This window comes from Neltuma alba, unplaced genomic scaffold (assembly GCF_004799145.2).
Source record: "Neltuma alba isolate B1F8T4 unplaced genomic scaffold, ASM479914v2 tig00012260_pilon, whole genome shotgun sequence".
NCBI lineage: Eukaryota > Viridiplantae > Streptophyta > Magnoliopsida > Fabales > Fabaceae > Neltuma > Neltuma alba.
The window spans coordinates 14,112-30,805 of NW_021636786.1; the positions used below are offsets into that span (position 1 = coordinate 14,112).

At 36.2% G+C, this 16,694-nt stretch overlaps 2 protein-coding genes across 2 annotated transcripts; both read left to right on the forward strand.

Annotated features, from left to right (window-relative positions):
* The first annotated feature begins 7,420 nt into the window (after positions 1–7,420).
* LOC114725675 (probable BOI-related E3 ubiquitin-protein ligase 3) lies at positions 7,421–8,756 on the forward strand. The gene is made up of 2 exons (XM_028912209.1): positions 7,421–7,841; positions 7,938–8,756. The coding sequence occupies exons 1-2, from the start codon at positions 7,524–7,526 to the stop codon at positions 8,487–8,489; spliced, it is 870 nt and encodes a 289-aa protein (XP_028768042.1). The 5' UTR covers positions 7,421–7,523; the 3' UTR covers positions 8,490–8,756.
* A 2,419-nt stretch (positions 8,757–11,175) lies between these two features.
* Positions 11,176–16,435, forward strand: LOC114725680 (probable CDP-diacylglycerol--inositol 3-phosphatidyltransferase 2). The gene is made up of 12 exons (XM_028912212.1): positions 11,176–11,360; positions 12,379–12,504; positions 12,863–12,947; positions 13,046–13,095; positions 14,212–14,251; positions 14,569–14,613; positions 14,701–14,766; positions 14,890–15,004; positions 15,081–15,137; positions 15,246–15,344; positions 15,808–15,901; positions 15,985–16,435. The coding sequence occupies exons 2-11, from the start codon at positions 12,438–12,440 to the stop codon at positions 15,865–15,867; spliced, it is 684 nt and encodes a 227-aa protein (XP_028768045.1). The 5' UTR covers positions 11,176–11,360; positions 12,379–12,437; the 3' UTR covers positions 15,868–15,901; positions 15,985–16,435.
* Positions 16,436–16,694: the final 259 nt, after the last annotated feature.

The following is a 16,694-nucleotide window of genomic DNA, read 5'->3' on the forward strand; positions in this document are numbered from 1 at the left end:
TGTTTCTGGAAAAAAAAAAAACATTACTACCGGTAATTCTTAATATAAGATCTCGTTTGATTTTTATTTTGATCCTAAATATAAGATCCAATCTACTTTGTTTTTAATATTTCTTTATTTATTTTTAATATAGTCCTTCTAATAGTGGTAGTTTTAACTAATAAATTTGATTATCAAGGATATTTTAGAAAAAAAACATATATTTATTATAAATAATTAACTTAAATTTTTTTGTAATTAATTAATTAGTTCTTACGTTTATGGTGGGACGTAGTATTATATATATACTGAACCACATCTTTTTTATTCCATTATGGGATCATTATGTGTCGAGTATGGGCCTTCATAATGGACAAGCTGGAGCCCAAGTCGGCCAACCCATAACGAGGAGGAAAAGGGCTAGCAACCATCCCTTTAGAACATTGGATCCCAGCCCGTTAGAATTCCGTCGGGATTGAACAAAACCCTTTGAAAAAGGTAAAACTGGTGATCCTCTACATCGTTTCTCGATCTGAGCTATGTATGGCACGACCTTGTCCGTGACAATATCGATCAATTCACACATGTCCACTTTCTCATGAATTCCACAAAACCATGAGAATGCCTAACATCCTCACGGCCCCGAACTGACCATGAGAACTGCTCAAGCTGGAACCATAATCATCGGAACGTTGAACCAACGACTTCTCACTAACTCGTGCACCTATTAATCCCAAAGTCACAAGTACATCCGTACGAATTTATCACGGATTTAGCCCAGCCGTTAGAAAACTGAAGATTCTCATTGCAAGTTAGCAACTTACCACCTCCATTACCGTGAGGACGGCTCACGCTGAGAACGTTTGATTTGAACAACGTCCCCATTGACTCGCATATATACTCACTTTTCTCACAGTCAAAAGGCTATCCGTGAGACCCTCACGGTTTATCATCAGCTGTGAGAACTAAATAACCTGGACAACTCTCACAGAACTCCTCATCTCTCACGGTACCTCCTCGTCCGTGATAAGTTCTCGCGGTCATGTTTTACGGTATGAACGAAACGGGAATATACATGACCGACAATGTTTATAATATGCATCAATTCGGAGGCTGTCGAATTTCATCTTGTTTATTGGTTTATTCATCTTTCGACAATCAATATCCAATGCTATATATTTTTTTCCCCGTTTGAGTAAAGTTCAGCCATGTGATCATGTACGGAGTCAGTTTGAAAAGGATTTTGTTGTCGAGTAACGTTAAATCTACTGATCTAGCCAGCCATAATCTGTGTTTTCCTTCAGGTCATTAATTTAGGCCACAAAAAACCTATTTCTTTTATTCTAAATATAAGATTTTTATACTATATATAGTGCTAATATAAGATTCTTATATTTAAAACTGGAGAAGTATTATATTTCTAATGGAATACTCTCGAGCCATTCTAAAACTGATGCGGAGCCCTGGTTTCCATTCCAAGGGTTTCCTTCGATGAGAAGATCAGAGAAGCAGTTAAAGCTAAAGAGGCTCTTGATGACACCCGCCTAGGAGTCTAAAAGTTTAAGCTACAAAGCCCGTTCTGCAGACCTATTTATCCATCCGGCATTACCTTGCACGTATGCTATAGCTCATCCCTCTGCCTGCGCCTCTCTGTCCTGTAGATGCGTGCTCTACATTTTTCTCGCGTACTACTTCTCTCAACTCTGCGGAACTCCCAAAGATCATTACTGCGTACTGACCACTATGAACTCAAGCCTTCTCGAGATTTGCATTTAAATCGTTAACATGTACTCCTATTTTATAATAGCATACGGATCTCAACAAAAGTCTTCTAACTTCCTAGCTCTATAAACGAAGTATTCTTGAGACCATACGGATGCAATTATCTTGAAAGAAACAGTTTTTATATATACGATCGAGGAACTGGACCTCGATCTCTCCCTATTTGAGCAGCTACGGACTCCTGACGGGGATGCTCGGAAGCCCAACTGGCTAAAAAAGTTCGCTGCTTTAAAGCCCTATCCTTGTTTGTCCCGTCGTGAATATTTATAATCAGATAATAATGACCCATAAAAGCCTTGTCTGCCAGACTGCGAAGAAAGTCGGGATCAGAATCAAGCTAAAAGAGTAAAATAAGTCCGTAGGTATGGGGTAGGATAAAAGAAAAAGAAGAAAGCTCCCAATAAAGAGTTTATGTGAGACTAGGGCAATGGGAAGTGGGAACGATCAATGATGATGTGTTCATAATACGGCTTCTCCCACAACTGTAGCTGGCACAGTTAGTGATTTTCTGCCTCGTCTTTACGGGGCAATTATGGACGATGGGCTAAGCTTCTGCCGCTTAATGCTAAGGCATCTGAACAGTGTCGTTTTAATAATGATGCATGTTACAGTGATATGTGAATCAAAAGGTGAGGGAGGAAATCAGGAAAAGACAAAGTTGGCGTGAAACTATACATATCAGGGAGGGGGAAAAACCGAAAAAGGGAGAAAAAGATCACAGCTACAAGCACTGAGGCGATTTGCTTTATGGAAAAGCAATGGATGTTACATGATAGGGAGGGGAAGAAAAGAGAGAAAGATAGATATAGATTGGGTCCTGACTGAATATGTACCAACTTTACTGACTCACCACGGCTAAAACAGTGCAGAGTCAAACTTGCACGAGAAGGGCCAGAAAAGCTCTAATTAAATAATGTGTTCGGGGAGGTCCCTTTTTACCCTTTTAGGTTAATATTAACGAGAAGGAGCAAACGCAATTAACCAAAAGCAGAGGGATGAGATGAGGATGGATTCTTGTTTAGATAGATATTAAATGGGCGAGGATGAGCCCCATACATTGAGACAGTTTCAGAGATCACGGGTGTTGCGTGCGTCGGGGTCTGATGAATGTACATGGAAAGCAAAAGAATAATATGAGAACTCAATCCTCTCCCTGACACGATATCACAGTAACCGACTCCTACCTTTCCATCAATCTCTCTTTTCATTTGTCCCCTCTTCTTTAAGAAAGCAACGTTTCAAAGCTAACCAAACCAAACCATGCAAGGTTAGTTCAACGGGACAAGAAAGGGGACGAGCATGACCAGACATCATCGTCCTAATTATCCTACATATGTATTTATTTATTTCCCCAACGATTCCCCCTCCTCCTTAACTTCTATATCATTCAATTATCTACAGTAATAAGCAAACATGCCTTTCATCTATTTATTTTATTTTCAGCGTGTTTTACACTTGGCAACAGGCGATAAGAGCAATGTGGTGAGTAGAGTAGGAAAGCAACGTGGGAACTGGGAATCTAGAGGCAGAGGGGGCAGCTTTATGGAAAGTATTGAACTATGGGAAGTGAGGTGTTACGTGGATGTGGAGGTACGCTGCGGAGAAATTTGATTCTATTGTTTGAGCTCTATTATTACAAGGTTGGACTGTAATGGAAATAGGAGTCCATCGCAGAATCATTTGTGACGTTGAACTTCCACACTTTCTTAGCATCGAAGGTACACGTACCACACATACCAGCAGCGGGGCTAGGACGGTGGTCCCACTTTTCAGAACTTCCATGTGGCTTCCTACTCCAAATCCATGATAAATTACACTCATTCAATTTGTACATCATCACCCATATGATTTATTTCTTGTATTTTTGGATTATTGAATATTATGAAATTCCAAGTAAATTTCGGAGGAATAACTTTATAACAAGAAACAAGCTGGTCGTGGGTGGGGCTCACTCGTCAATTTCCTTCCACTATGCTCCCAAAACTCAAACCAGCCTCACTTTCCCTGTTCTCTCTTCTGATCGTATGCCTAATTTTAGTTTATATTCAAAGACCTTGGGAATTGCAACTCAGCTTTTCTTGTCCTCTTGTCTGCTCCACTTTGGCTGACATGCTTCGCCCCAAATTAGGATCAGCCATTTTTTATAAGTCGCGTTATTAATAGTCTCTTTTAATTAGTTTGACCGAATAAGGTTTGATTTTCCAATAATATTCAAAAAAACAAAAAAAGAACTTTATTCGTGGGACTTTGTAACAAGTAGGGTCCGTTTGGATTAACGATTAGAAAAGCAGCTTATAGAAAAAGTAGCTTATGGAAAAATGAAGTTGGTAAAAGTTAAATTGGATAAGCTGAATTGTGTTTGGATTGGAGTTCAGACAAGCTAGTTTACAAAAATGAGATTAGAAAAAGCTTGTTTGGATTATAGTTGAGTAAAAGTAATTTTGGCTGAAAAATTGCCAAAATGGGTATGAGTTTTAATAAATAATAAAACATGATTAAAAAAATAATTTCACATAATACAATGAAATTAAAATAATTTAATATGAAGAAGTCATAAAAAATATTTTAAATATAAAGTGAAACATAAAAAAATAAAAGTATATTTTTAGGAGCATATTTAAAAATAAAAATATATTTCTAACTTATTCATTACTTTCAACTAATTTTAATTGATTTTTATTATCTACAAATTAGTTATTTGAGGCTTATAATAAGAATCAAAAGAAGTAATAAATTTCTTAACTTTTTCTCTCTTCATATTTCAAAAGCCATAAGCCATAGGCTATAAGCCATAAGCTGTTAATTTTAGCTTATAGCTTATTGTAGCTTTTCAGACATATGCCCGATTGCAAATAAGTGTTGCCAAACAGACCCTACTTTTTTCAATTGAGCTTATAGAGCTTATAGAGCTTATAAGCTACTTATAAGCTCTAAAAAAGTGTTTCCAAACAGGCACGTAATCTCTGCCTGCAGAGAAATTGAAATCCACTTTCCATTTAGGTCCCATTTGACATAACGGTAAAAATTTTCTATGAGTACGTTTTATATAAATCGAGGTAAAACTCCTCTCACATACTTGTTTTGTATTTTTTAAATCACTATTGAAAAGCAGCTTATAAGCTATTTATAAACTGTTCTAAATAGACCCTTAATGTTGATTCTGATGGGGCTGTGTAATTCTGACCATCTCCCACTCCATGGTTTTTTAGGAATAATTGAAATTATACTCATAAATAAATTAAAATGTATAAATGAATTCGCGGTGGTGGTCCTAAATCTCAAGCTGCATATTGGTTGGCACTCTTTCCTTCCAGAGTTAGGATCATGTCAGTGGAAAAATAAAACATTAAACACTGACTAGGCGGATCACGCAGTATTTTATAATATCAATATCTAATATCGAGATATTGTGATTATAAAGACACAGTAATTCAAAAGGAAAGACAAGACATTTATAGCCAATCAATATAACCCTATTCTCTATAAGCTCCATGAACAATCTTTTCTTCATTAGCCATCACTCGTGAATGGAAATTTCAAATAATCGATTGGATTAATCATGGTACTGATCGAGATGCCAAATCCTAATCCGGAGGCTTGACAGCGCCACCACAAAATTACAAATCCTTATTGCCTTCATCGTTAAGAAATTGTTTCTCATTTATTATGAATTTATTCTCTGTACACTTCCAGACAACTGCCCAATAAATTCAATACTTTTGACCGAAGTATTTTTATAGCACTAGAAATGTTCATCCCTCCTTAATAGTGATGGAATTATCATGGCATTTCAAATTCTAGGTATCACCATCACAAGCAAGCATGTTTAAAATGATTTATAAGTAAGTTTTTAATTGTAGTTTATAAAATACAAGGAAAGAAACTAAACTTTATCTATTTATATTTATTAATAAATTAGTTAAAATTAATTAAAAACAATAAATATGTAAGGTATAAATTTTTTTCTCAAACATAAGCCATTATTAATAAAGAAAATAACATGCAATAAATGAATCACAGAGGAAAAATAATATATGAGGGTAAAATTAAAAAAACTCATTAAGTACTTAACAAAAATAAATGTTATCTTATAAAAAAAAACCCTCTAACAAAGTTTAATTTATATTTTGAATCGAAAAAATATTTAAAAAAAATTTTGTCTCAATTTATATAAAATATACTTATAAATATTTACATACGTAATTTCAAATGAGTTCATGGTTTTGCTTGGGTAAAAGGCCAGAGAGTTATTAAACCACACGCCACCGAATATTGGCACTCAACATGTGATCCCTATTGCCTTTAATAATTATAAAATCTGAACATTTCAAGATGAAAATTAATACTCATAGGTCATGGACAATTTCTGATAAAAATAAAGGGGCATGACGACAAATACGAGGAAAACTGAAAAGAACAGAACATGAGAATAGTTTGCTTGCTTGCTATTACAGCTGTCATCTGGAATGTGCTACTGAGATAATCATGTTTACACTGTTTTAGACAGGAAATTATATTCCGGACGTATCAGGCACGCATGTTCTTAGACAACAATTAAGCCTTTTAATTTATGCTTTCTTTCACATATAGTACAAAACTAGAAAGCTGTTCTATTTCATACATAGAAAAGCACGTGCTCCTTCTATCTTTAATATAACATTCATTTAACTAATTTGATTAGATTAAGAAAGTTAGGTAAATTAGTTAACTGTAAGAAATGTGACACATTTTTCCTAAAACACTATAATCATTTTTCTTAATAACCCTCCCCTCTTCTACTTGATTATGGTTGAAAGAGTATCCATAGAAGTAATTGAGAAAAAAATTGATAAATATGAGAAATAAGTTTTATATTTAAGATCAAAATCAACTCAACAATTGAGTCATATATTAAGGATCAGAGGAGTATTAGGATTTTTTTTAATTCGAATAATTTAAGTATACATATGAGATATTATTACCCCTTTATTTGTTCAGAGAGAGGACGTATAACTTTCCCGTGAAATCGAGTGCCCACAAGCAATAACGTTGGAAAAGAGATGATAAAGTGCATGAATTAATATATTCTTAATTTTAATCTTGAAAACTAAAATGGATGCCTTTTAAAGAAAAAAGGCATTAATGGAACAGTGACAAAGATAGCATCTGTCTGTAATTTTAGAATGAAAGAGGAGGAGGTTTTTAGAAAATGTTTTGGAAATATTGGGGAAACGACAAAAATAAGAATCCCAGACTCTGAGTCCTTTCATAATAATCGAACTGACAAATCTTTTATTTGTTCTCTCTCTCTCTCTCTCTTAAATGAGAAGTACTGACTCATTCACAGCCTCACAGGTTTGTGTGTGAGTGAGTTTCTCAATGAAATTAGAAACCAATTCTTTTTTCTTTCTTTATTTAAAATTCAAAACAAACGCCTCTGAAATCTCTGACCCCTTAGTTTGGTCACAAAATCTGCATGTGCTACGTCGCTGCTTACCGCGTCCCACACATCTCTCTCTTTAATGCTTCCAAATAACATATAAAGGAAACTCAGTCCTATTCTGTAGTATCCTAGGCTCCCTCTTTTCCTATCAAGTTTTTGAGTTTTTCAGTTACTTCCTTCTTCTCAATCCAAATCCCTCCATTTCATCCATTTCCTCATGTATTTATACCCACTATTGCCTCTGTTTCTCCCAACCCATAACCCCTTTTGATCTTTCTGTTCCCATATAAAAGCTCTCGCTTTGATCGTTTTGAGATTGAGATTGGCCTTCGATTCGCGCATGGCGATTCAAGCGCAGCTGTGTCCGGGCAATATTGGGTTCCCGTTATGTGGGTCTCAGGATTTGATAACTGAGAATAATGGGTTAGCTCAGTCCTGTTTCAATTCACAACAGAAACATCAGCAGCAACAGGATTTGCGACAGTTGTACAGTGAGAGGCAGAGGAATCAGAACATGTTTGTCGACACAAATCTTCTCTTCTCGAGCAATAATACGAAAGCTAACAATCTCAATCCGGCTTCACCGTCTATTTCGCAAAGCATGGCCCTTCAATTCGAGAAACAGAGCCAGGATATGGATCGCTACATCAGACTACAGGTTAAAATCCATTATTAAGGCGTTTGTTTGTTTTCTGCCAAGCGTTTCGGATTGTGAAGGGATTAATTTTGAATGTTAATCTTGTGAATGGTGCAGAATGAGAAACTCAGAATTATGCTGCAACATCAGAGGAAGCAGCAAGTGGCGTCGTTACTAAAGAAATTCGAATCCGACGCGGTTTACATGTTGAGGCAGAAAGACGAAGAAATTGCGCAAGCAACGAAGAAAAGAATGGAGTTAGAAGAGTTTCTAAGAAGACTGGAGGAAGAGAATCAAGCGTGGCGTAAACTGGCTCAGGAGAAAGAAGCCATGGTGTTGTCACTGCACAACACATTGGAACAGGCGAAAGAGAAAGCTTCTCATGGTCTCAACAATGGGGTCGCAGCGGATGATGCAGGGTCGTGCTGCAACGACGAAGGGGAGAAAAGAAGGGGTATTATTATTGGTGGGGAAGAGGACGATGGGGTCGAAGTTGAACAGAGCACGAGAAAGATGATGATTTGTGAAAGCTGTAATTCTGGGAAGGCGTGCTTTCTGTTTCTTCCTTGCAGGCATCTATGTTCATGCAGGGTTTGCGAGGCTTTGCTTCAGGCTTGCCCTGTTTGCAGTACGCCTAAGAAAGCTAGTATAGAGACCTTGATTTTCTAGGCTAGTTTTCCGGGAAAAGTAAATACAGAATTGGAAGGGAAAAAGAAAAGAGGAAAAAGATAAAGGAGAATAGGAGATTGCTTATAACTTAGAAGTTGCTGGGATGTTAGTCAGATGGATGGGATGCACATAATCCATTTCGATGAATGCACCCTTGGCCCAATGCAGAGAGTTACTACTAACTCTAGTTTCCTTTTTATTCCTGACTTTACCTTTTTCTTTCTCTGTAGAAAAATCTCATGAGTTATGAAAGAAACTTATATTTTTGACCGGTTACATGGGGGATCTCGGCGAGCGCATCGGGGACATCAAATCTCATTTCTTCAGTTTGAAAGCAAACAAAATTGTGATTACTTAATTAATGAGGGGACTCGATATTTCTTTTACTTTTACTTTTCTCATTATTCAGTTGAATGAAATAAAAGCAATGTTGAGATTTTTTTTGGAAAAAAAAAGATTATTAATTTATTTTTATTTATTGCTTTTTTTGGTCATTAAATTTATTAAATAATTCATGATTGCATTTAAGATTTCTTTTCAATATTTCTTTCGGTTGCTGAAATGAGAAATCCTTCTCACTCACTAGAATACAATTCACTGGCATCATTGAATGTCACCAAAAAAACAGGGAAAAATAACGTTGACTAAAATTTCAAGGTAACTCTTTTAAGTTTTAACATGTGTAGCCAATTTCCATTTTTCTAAATTGTTCTCCTCTAAAATACTCTGTCGCGTGAGGGATGGATATTTTCTGAATTTGATTGAGGATAACTCTTCCAACCTGTTGCGATACCCAACACCCCCCCCCCCAAAAAAAACCAAAAAACAAAAACACAAAAAAACATAAAAGAATTCTTTCTGTTCATTCCCACCGTGTTTGGTGAAAATGCTCTAGTTATTTAACTATTAACGTAACCATGTAATAGTTGGCAAATTAAATAACAAAAATTACTTATGGATCTTAAATAAAAAAAAAAATACACAGATTTCTTGAATTCTATGTAATATAGTTTTTAATTTAAAACCTAATTAACTAATTTAAGTAGTTTAAAGATATCAGATAAATTAATCGATATGATATGTTTTTTTTTCTAAAATACTTTTAATTCCTTCCCACCCCCTCCTATTTGAAAAAATAAACATACGAAATAGGTTTTACATATAGGACTGATATAAACTTTTTAATTAGGCTTTAGAGTAAGGATATGAAGACTACTAATAGATGTTCGGTGATTTAATGTTACAAGTTGAGCTTTCACATGATGAAGCTCAACTGATGGATATTAAATCTCCTAAGAATGTCAGTACTAACTACTAAGTAAAATCTGAGAGATGCAGTTATATTTAGTTTTTTTTTATAGTTGCTTATATTTTTGTTAATAATAGTACTGGTCATCTTAAAATTTCTTAATAATGGTTATCTTAACACTGTTCAAATTTCAATTTTTTTAATTGAAATGAGAAGTGAATGAAAGAGAAAGGAAAGAGAAGCTGAAAAACTCTCTCAGGGCATATGTATATTGTCGTTTTTAATTTTATGTTAAGGTATAAATTTGTCCTAAATGCATCGGGTACTTAAGAGTTTTTTGGGTACACATTTATTTTGAAAGTTTAATATGTTATAACATTTTATAAAAATAAATATTATGATAAAAAATAGATAAATAAATTTAAACTATTAAAATCTAATCTGAACAGTTCATAACTACAGACTGTTATTATAAAGCAAATTTTTTTAATTTTTTAGTACAATTGTAAACTGTTCAGACCAGATTTTAACAGTTTAATTTTTTTTTTAATAACATTATTTTTATAAGATGTTAAATCTGGACCATTGGAATTTTGATCCAATAGTTGTGAAGAGAAAAGAAAGATAGTAGAGGGGAAGAGGATGGGAAAGTAGTGGAGAGAATCCAACTCCCTCTCAGGGCATATGTATATTGTCGTTTTTAATTTTATGTCAAGGTATAAATTTGTCCTAAATGCATCGGGTACTTAAGAGTTTTTTGGGTACAAATTTATTTTGAAAGTTTAAAATTAGTAATATGTGACAGAGTTGAGAGCTTTTTTTTTTTGGGGGGGGGGCCTGAGTCAGAGTTAGCTGAGACTTCGGAGTTCAGACATGGCGCTCACGGCTCACACCCAGTGCCGCTTATTGATCATTTCCCTTTCCCCACGATCTGGTGAGCTGCCTCGGTCCGGCGGTCCCCATTCCATGGGCTTTAAGCATCTCGGCCCAATTCTTGTCCTTTGGGCTCATCAGCCCGCCCGTTTTTTTAATTATATTTTTGGTATGATCCTTTCTTTTTTAATTTATTCATACCCTTCGATACAATGCAAGGAATTATTCTTGACTTGCTCTCCCTGTTCACTGCTTTCGTTTGTTTATACTTAATGCCCTTAACAACCCATCATCGCCCGGGTGATGCCCATGTTCCCAGGAAGTGGTGAGTTCTCAACGTTCAGACCCCATGGGGGTGCCATCATTTTAAATCTTTTTATGCATGGCTTCTCATTTTCTCATTTACCATGTAGGTTTAATTGAAGGATAATTTTGAAGGTCAAAAATGTTGAATGATAATTTTTAATTTTTATTTCGTTCTTAGTAAATAAGTAAATGCTGTAATTATTGATTCTTACACCTGTTTTGCGCATGATTTGCTCTGAAATATTATAACAAAGCCGTGAAAAGAATTTATGCGCTGACAGCGTGTCTCTCCCGCTGCTCCCCGCTTGTTATTCGCTCCTCTGTATCGCGACGCGGCTGCCCCAAATCAGCAATATCTCCGCCCCTCGCCGGAATCTGCTTGATCCGAACTCACTCTATTCTTCCGCGCCATCTCACCGCAGCCCCTGTCGTCCGCCCAAACGGTATCTCCGACTTCCCTGTGACTGAACTGGGTAATTTTATTCTATTTGTTAGTTAGTTTGTATGTGTTTTTCCTTCATCTCAAGGGGATCGTTATTTCACCCCTTTTAGTCCTGTTTGGTTTCCGTTAGCTGTTTCGTAAATTGAGTCAGTGAGAGCGAATCATTTCTAGCTTTTTATGAGCTTCCTGAGTCGGGTGTGATTTCTGATTTGACCTGTGCCGACAATAACGGCTTACAGTTTTCCTCTCCGCACATCTCTTTTGGCATTACGCATGACGGCATTTCCCAGACAGGTGGTTGTCATCCTTGGCCACGCTTAGCACCCCTTACATGTCCGTCAAGCGTCTGAGTTTCTAAAATCTAAACGCTGGCAGCTCAATGATGCCTTGACATCCTCATTTGATTGGCGCGCTTTTCATTTCCTCTCTACGTGTCCATTGAACTATGAGTAGTTCTTTTGCTTGCGGTCATGCTAATCTGATTGAGTAGAGCAAGAGGCTGGGGACGCAGGAAGTAATAGGGAGCTCTCAGAAGATAAGGAAAACCGGAAACCCTAGCGTGGGAAGAGAAGAGAAAGATTGGCATGACAACGCAAGTGAAATGAGAAATGTATTTTGGATGTATAAAGATTCAATTTAATGATTAAGAAGGAGGCATTATCTGGAACCTTTCGTTTTAAAAATTCTGAGCCAGTGTTTATAATCAAGAGTAAAATCATCTATGTATTGTTCCAGCCGAGTAATTGTTGCTGCTTAGGTTAATGCCTATTAGAAAGTGTAATTGGAGTGTAATGATATGGTGCAGCATGTTATGTAGAAGTGATGGATGATATAATTTATGGGAGCTAATGAGTTGCTTGTTTTAAAAATAGCTGTTGAATTCTCTTTTAAACTTATGTACTTGGTATTTAGGTTGGTGTTACAGGGTGGGTGATTGTCAATATGAGGCTTAGCTATATTCAGGTTTGCATGCATATGTCTTTGTACATTTGATTCTTACCTGAAGCGAATGTGTGCAGGGGGTAATTTTGATCGTCGAGATTGTACATTTAAGGCAGGTTTTAGTGTAAATCATTCAATGGCGAAAAGGCCTGGACCAAGACCTAGCAAATTATCAGTGTACCTTTACATTCCTAATATCATTGGTAGGTATTTATCCTTACTGGTGCATATTGTGTTTCTTTGCTGCTTGCTTAGTTATTTTGGGAACTATGTAGTTCAGCCATTACATATATCAGAAGCGTGTGGCAGAACTAGGTTCTTACAACTAAACGATTTATTTCCATCTTATGTCTTTGGAAAATTGGATTCCAACTCTGCACTGTGCTGTTAAATAATGATCAGAACACTATCCTACTTTTATTAGATTATGCCACTTGTTTGCAGCTGGTATTTCTGTTGCAAGAAAGTCATGCATATTCTGAAAAATTCAATTAAGTTGATTCCTTCTTTGGTGATTCTTCACGAGTTCACTCTTTTAAAACTGACTTTTTTGTATTGTAGGATACATCCGGGTTCTTGTAAACTGTGCTGCCTTCTACCTATGCTTCAGAAACAGAATGCTTTTCTGTATTCTCTATTTTTTCAGGTGGGAAGCAGTTCCATAAGTGTTTTCAAGCATTCTTCTCTATGTTTCTTTAACTTTACGGAGCTAGGGGCATAATATGGTTGAACTTGTCTTTTCAGCTTTGTCTGTGATGCTGTGGATGGTTGGTGTGCTCGCAAATTTAACCAGGGTATAAATTTCCTTATTCATGTTATTCCAGTATCAATTTATGTTTCAACCTCTTCTGTGAAACACTATCAATGCATAATTAGTTCTACTTCACACTGAAGGAACCTGGACTTATCTCTCTCCCATAACTGCACTTTTCCATTGCATTCTTCTTATGAAGGCCAAATACAGTGTGCATGTGATCATCGTTGTTTTTGGTTTTTTCTTTGTTGGTTTATTTTGAATGTTATTGCCAACTGATTAATTATTACTTTTCGCAAAGGCACTTAGGCAAGGTGACAAAGAGTTCTTGTCTATCTGATCTCTCAGGCATGGTCATTTCCGTCAGGATCTCACCTATGTTTTCTTTTTGTGTGTGGCAATTCCCTTTACTTTGCTGACCAAGTAAATTTTTTGTTGTTGTTGTTATTTATTTTATGAATATTAGGGCATTTTATCTCTTATTGCTATAAAAGAGGAGGATAGGAAATGATGAGTTGATGACAAACAACTATGGGGCTGATCTTATCTAATGATTCCGATGGTGGACTCTAGAGCTGTTTTCTGTTTATTTTATGAATTTTAGGGCATTTTATCTCTTAACTGTTATGAAATGCTGAACTGCAGCACCTTTTTTTGTTATGAACTTGAATTGATATGACTTGTTATTAAAGTTCATCTTGAATTCTTGATCAGTTCATAGTAGTTACTTCTTCATATCTATGGTTTTAGCATGCCCTCCATTTTTTCAGTTTTGATGCTTGGGTTAGAACACCTTATGCACCGTGGACCTCAAGATGCTTAGCCCCTTTTGATGCTTTGGTTTAGGACACCAGTTAACTTTAGATTGTTGTAACTTGTAGCATGCATGCCTTCTCACACAGGCAGATGTATATGCATTCGTTGCTGCCAAGTGCTAACATTTTTTCATGTTTCCGCACCACTCTAATCATTATACAACCATTGTTTCATGATTATATATGTTTAACATTGTTTCATTGTTACACTGATCAGACTTTTAATAAGGAGTAAATTTATGTCTTGAAATAACTTTTATCTGACTATGATTTATTGCTTAATAATGGACAGATATATTACTCCAGCACATTTATAGTGTTTTTTTTTTTTTTTTTTTCAGTGTCAACCTTTGGAGCTGTTCTGGACATGATAACAGACAGGTAATTCATTCACTCTCCCCATTTGGTACGCGCACACGCATCATTCTGTGTGCATAGGCACCAGTGCTAACGCAATAGGACACTGCGCATTAACTATGGAGTATCCGTATGTAATTCAAGTGTCATGTGGCGTCTAATGACTGTTGGACATGGAATTGGCTCTCATTTTGAGTTGTACATCCTTCGTAGGCAGCCTTACACGTGCACTTTTTTGACATAAACGTCAAGGAAAAGTATTAATAAAAAATGATAATGCTATAATTTTAATATTTTGTATTCCCATTTGCTCATTCGGATTATTTGTACCTCCATTCCAGAATCAGTACAGCTTGTCTACTTGTAATTCTTTCCCAAGTATACAAGTAAGATTTTTCGAGCCCTCTTGCATTTCATCAAACACTGGAATTTTAACCATGTATCTCTGACATTTGGGTTGAATCTTTTTGAAGGCCTGGTCTGATCTTCTTGTCACTGCTTGCCTTGGATATTGCAAGCCACTGGCTGCAAATGTACAGGTAATGCATGTAAACGAGTCAATGCCAAGTTTTTCCTTCCTTTCATATACGTTATAAATCTGTGACCATTTGTTTTAGTCTTTATTAAGTTCTTTTTGCTGGATCTTCATGCTTCAAATGCAGCACTTTCTTGCTGGGCAAGGATAGTCATAAAGATGTAAAGGACAGCACTAGCTGGCTTTTTAGGGCATATTATGGGAATAGGATGTTTATGGCTTACTGTTGTGTCTCCTGTGAGGTAATTGTCTTCCTGTCTGCTTGATCACTTTGATAAAAGTCTTTCATGTTTAAATTAAAAATTTCTCATTTTACAGGTCCTTTACTTAATCCTATTTCTTCTGTCAGAGAATCAAACAGACAAATTGGTGGATGTAAGTTCTATATTCTATGTGTGTGTTTCAGTTGTTTCAGATGTCTGTGATATCTAGAAGGTTCCCCAAGATCATTTTGTTAGTTTCTCAATTGTCAATCCTTTTCAGGTGTTAGCGAGTAGTCTGCAAAAGATATCAATAGTTTCTTTCCTGGTTGGTACTAGTTTATTTGGATGGGCGATCAAGCAAGTTGTAAATATCATTCAGGTTTGTACATAAAAAGCGCTACTTTTTTTCACAGCACAACTGATCTAGTGCTAAACTCAACTCGTTTAACCATCAACATGATACTTATATTTACATTGAAACATAACATTGAATACCGGGAGGAGGTGAATGACTGACGTCCATTTGCATAAAAGCTTTGAATTTACTTCCGCGACTCAATCTGTGGACATACTCAATTAGCATGTTACTTGGTGCTTCAGCTTACTCCTTGGCATGGTCTTTATTATGGTGCAACAACGTACTAATATGACTAACCATTGATTCAGAGAACTTTCTTCTTCACATTCTTGATTTAAGTAAATTAGCCGGATTTGGTTATTTTATTTACTGCTTTTTGTATTGAGCCGTGACCATGCTAGCAGCTGCTTTTGTGACTTTGTTTGTACTTATATGTTCAAGCCCTCTAATTTAATCTACACTAAGACCTTTGCGGTGGTTCCAGATGAAGACAGCGGCAGATGTGTGTGTGCTTCACGACATTGAGAAAAAGCAAAAACGCTAATGCTTTTTGCATGACCATGAATCACTAGAATGAGGTTTGGCCCCACTTCTTTTATGTCATTTCAATTTTCCTGGGTGCTGCAATAGTTTGAATTTATACATCCGGGCCCTGATGCAGGAATGATTTGATGTCCGGCTTTTTCTATGAAGATGTTTGTTTTATGCCATGCCCTGGCCCCGTCCACTGCGCCTTCAGGCGAAGGGATTTTAAAGTAACTGGAATTGGTTTAGTTTCAACCATTTGTAATGAAAGAAAAAACAAGGTTAAATTGGTGTACTCTGCTTTACATGTGCTGGTAAATTCTTCGGAGAACTAGGCTGAGTTCGGGCAAAGTTGTGATGGCTGTGCACTTCATGTCACGGCTAATTTGATTAAGAGAACTCACAAATTAGTCTTCGAATATGCATGTCTATTTAGCTGTAATTTCTGAACCTTTGGAGTGCTAGATTAGAGTAAATCCGGTAGAAATCCGGCCAACTGTGAATTATTTCAATGGCTGGCATACAAATTTCGATATTGTTAACTGATATACTTGTCGCATTAATGTGTACATAATTATTATTTTCTAGCCTTTTTTTTTTTTTTTTAACTCAATACCTATATAAAAGAACCGTCACCCCCTGAGGAAGGATTGAGACAACAATGTAGAACCTATAAGAGTGTTTGGTTGAAAAGGAGAATGGAGAATGTGGCCAAAAAACGGGGGAATTGGAGGAGAGGGTTTTTAATACAAAGGAGCGAATTTTTTTTTTTTTGGGGGGGGGGGTGTTTGAGAGATTTCATGGAGAGAAAGGTAGGAAAAACGATGGATTTTAACGTTTCTAGTA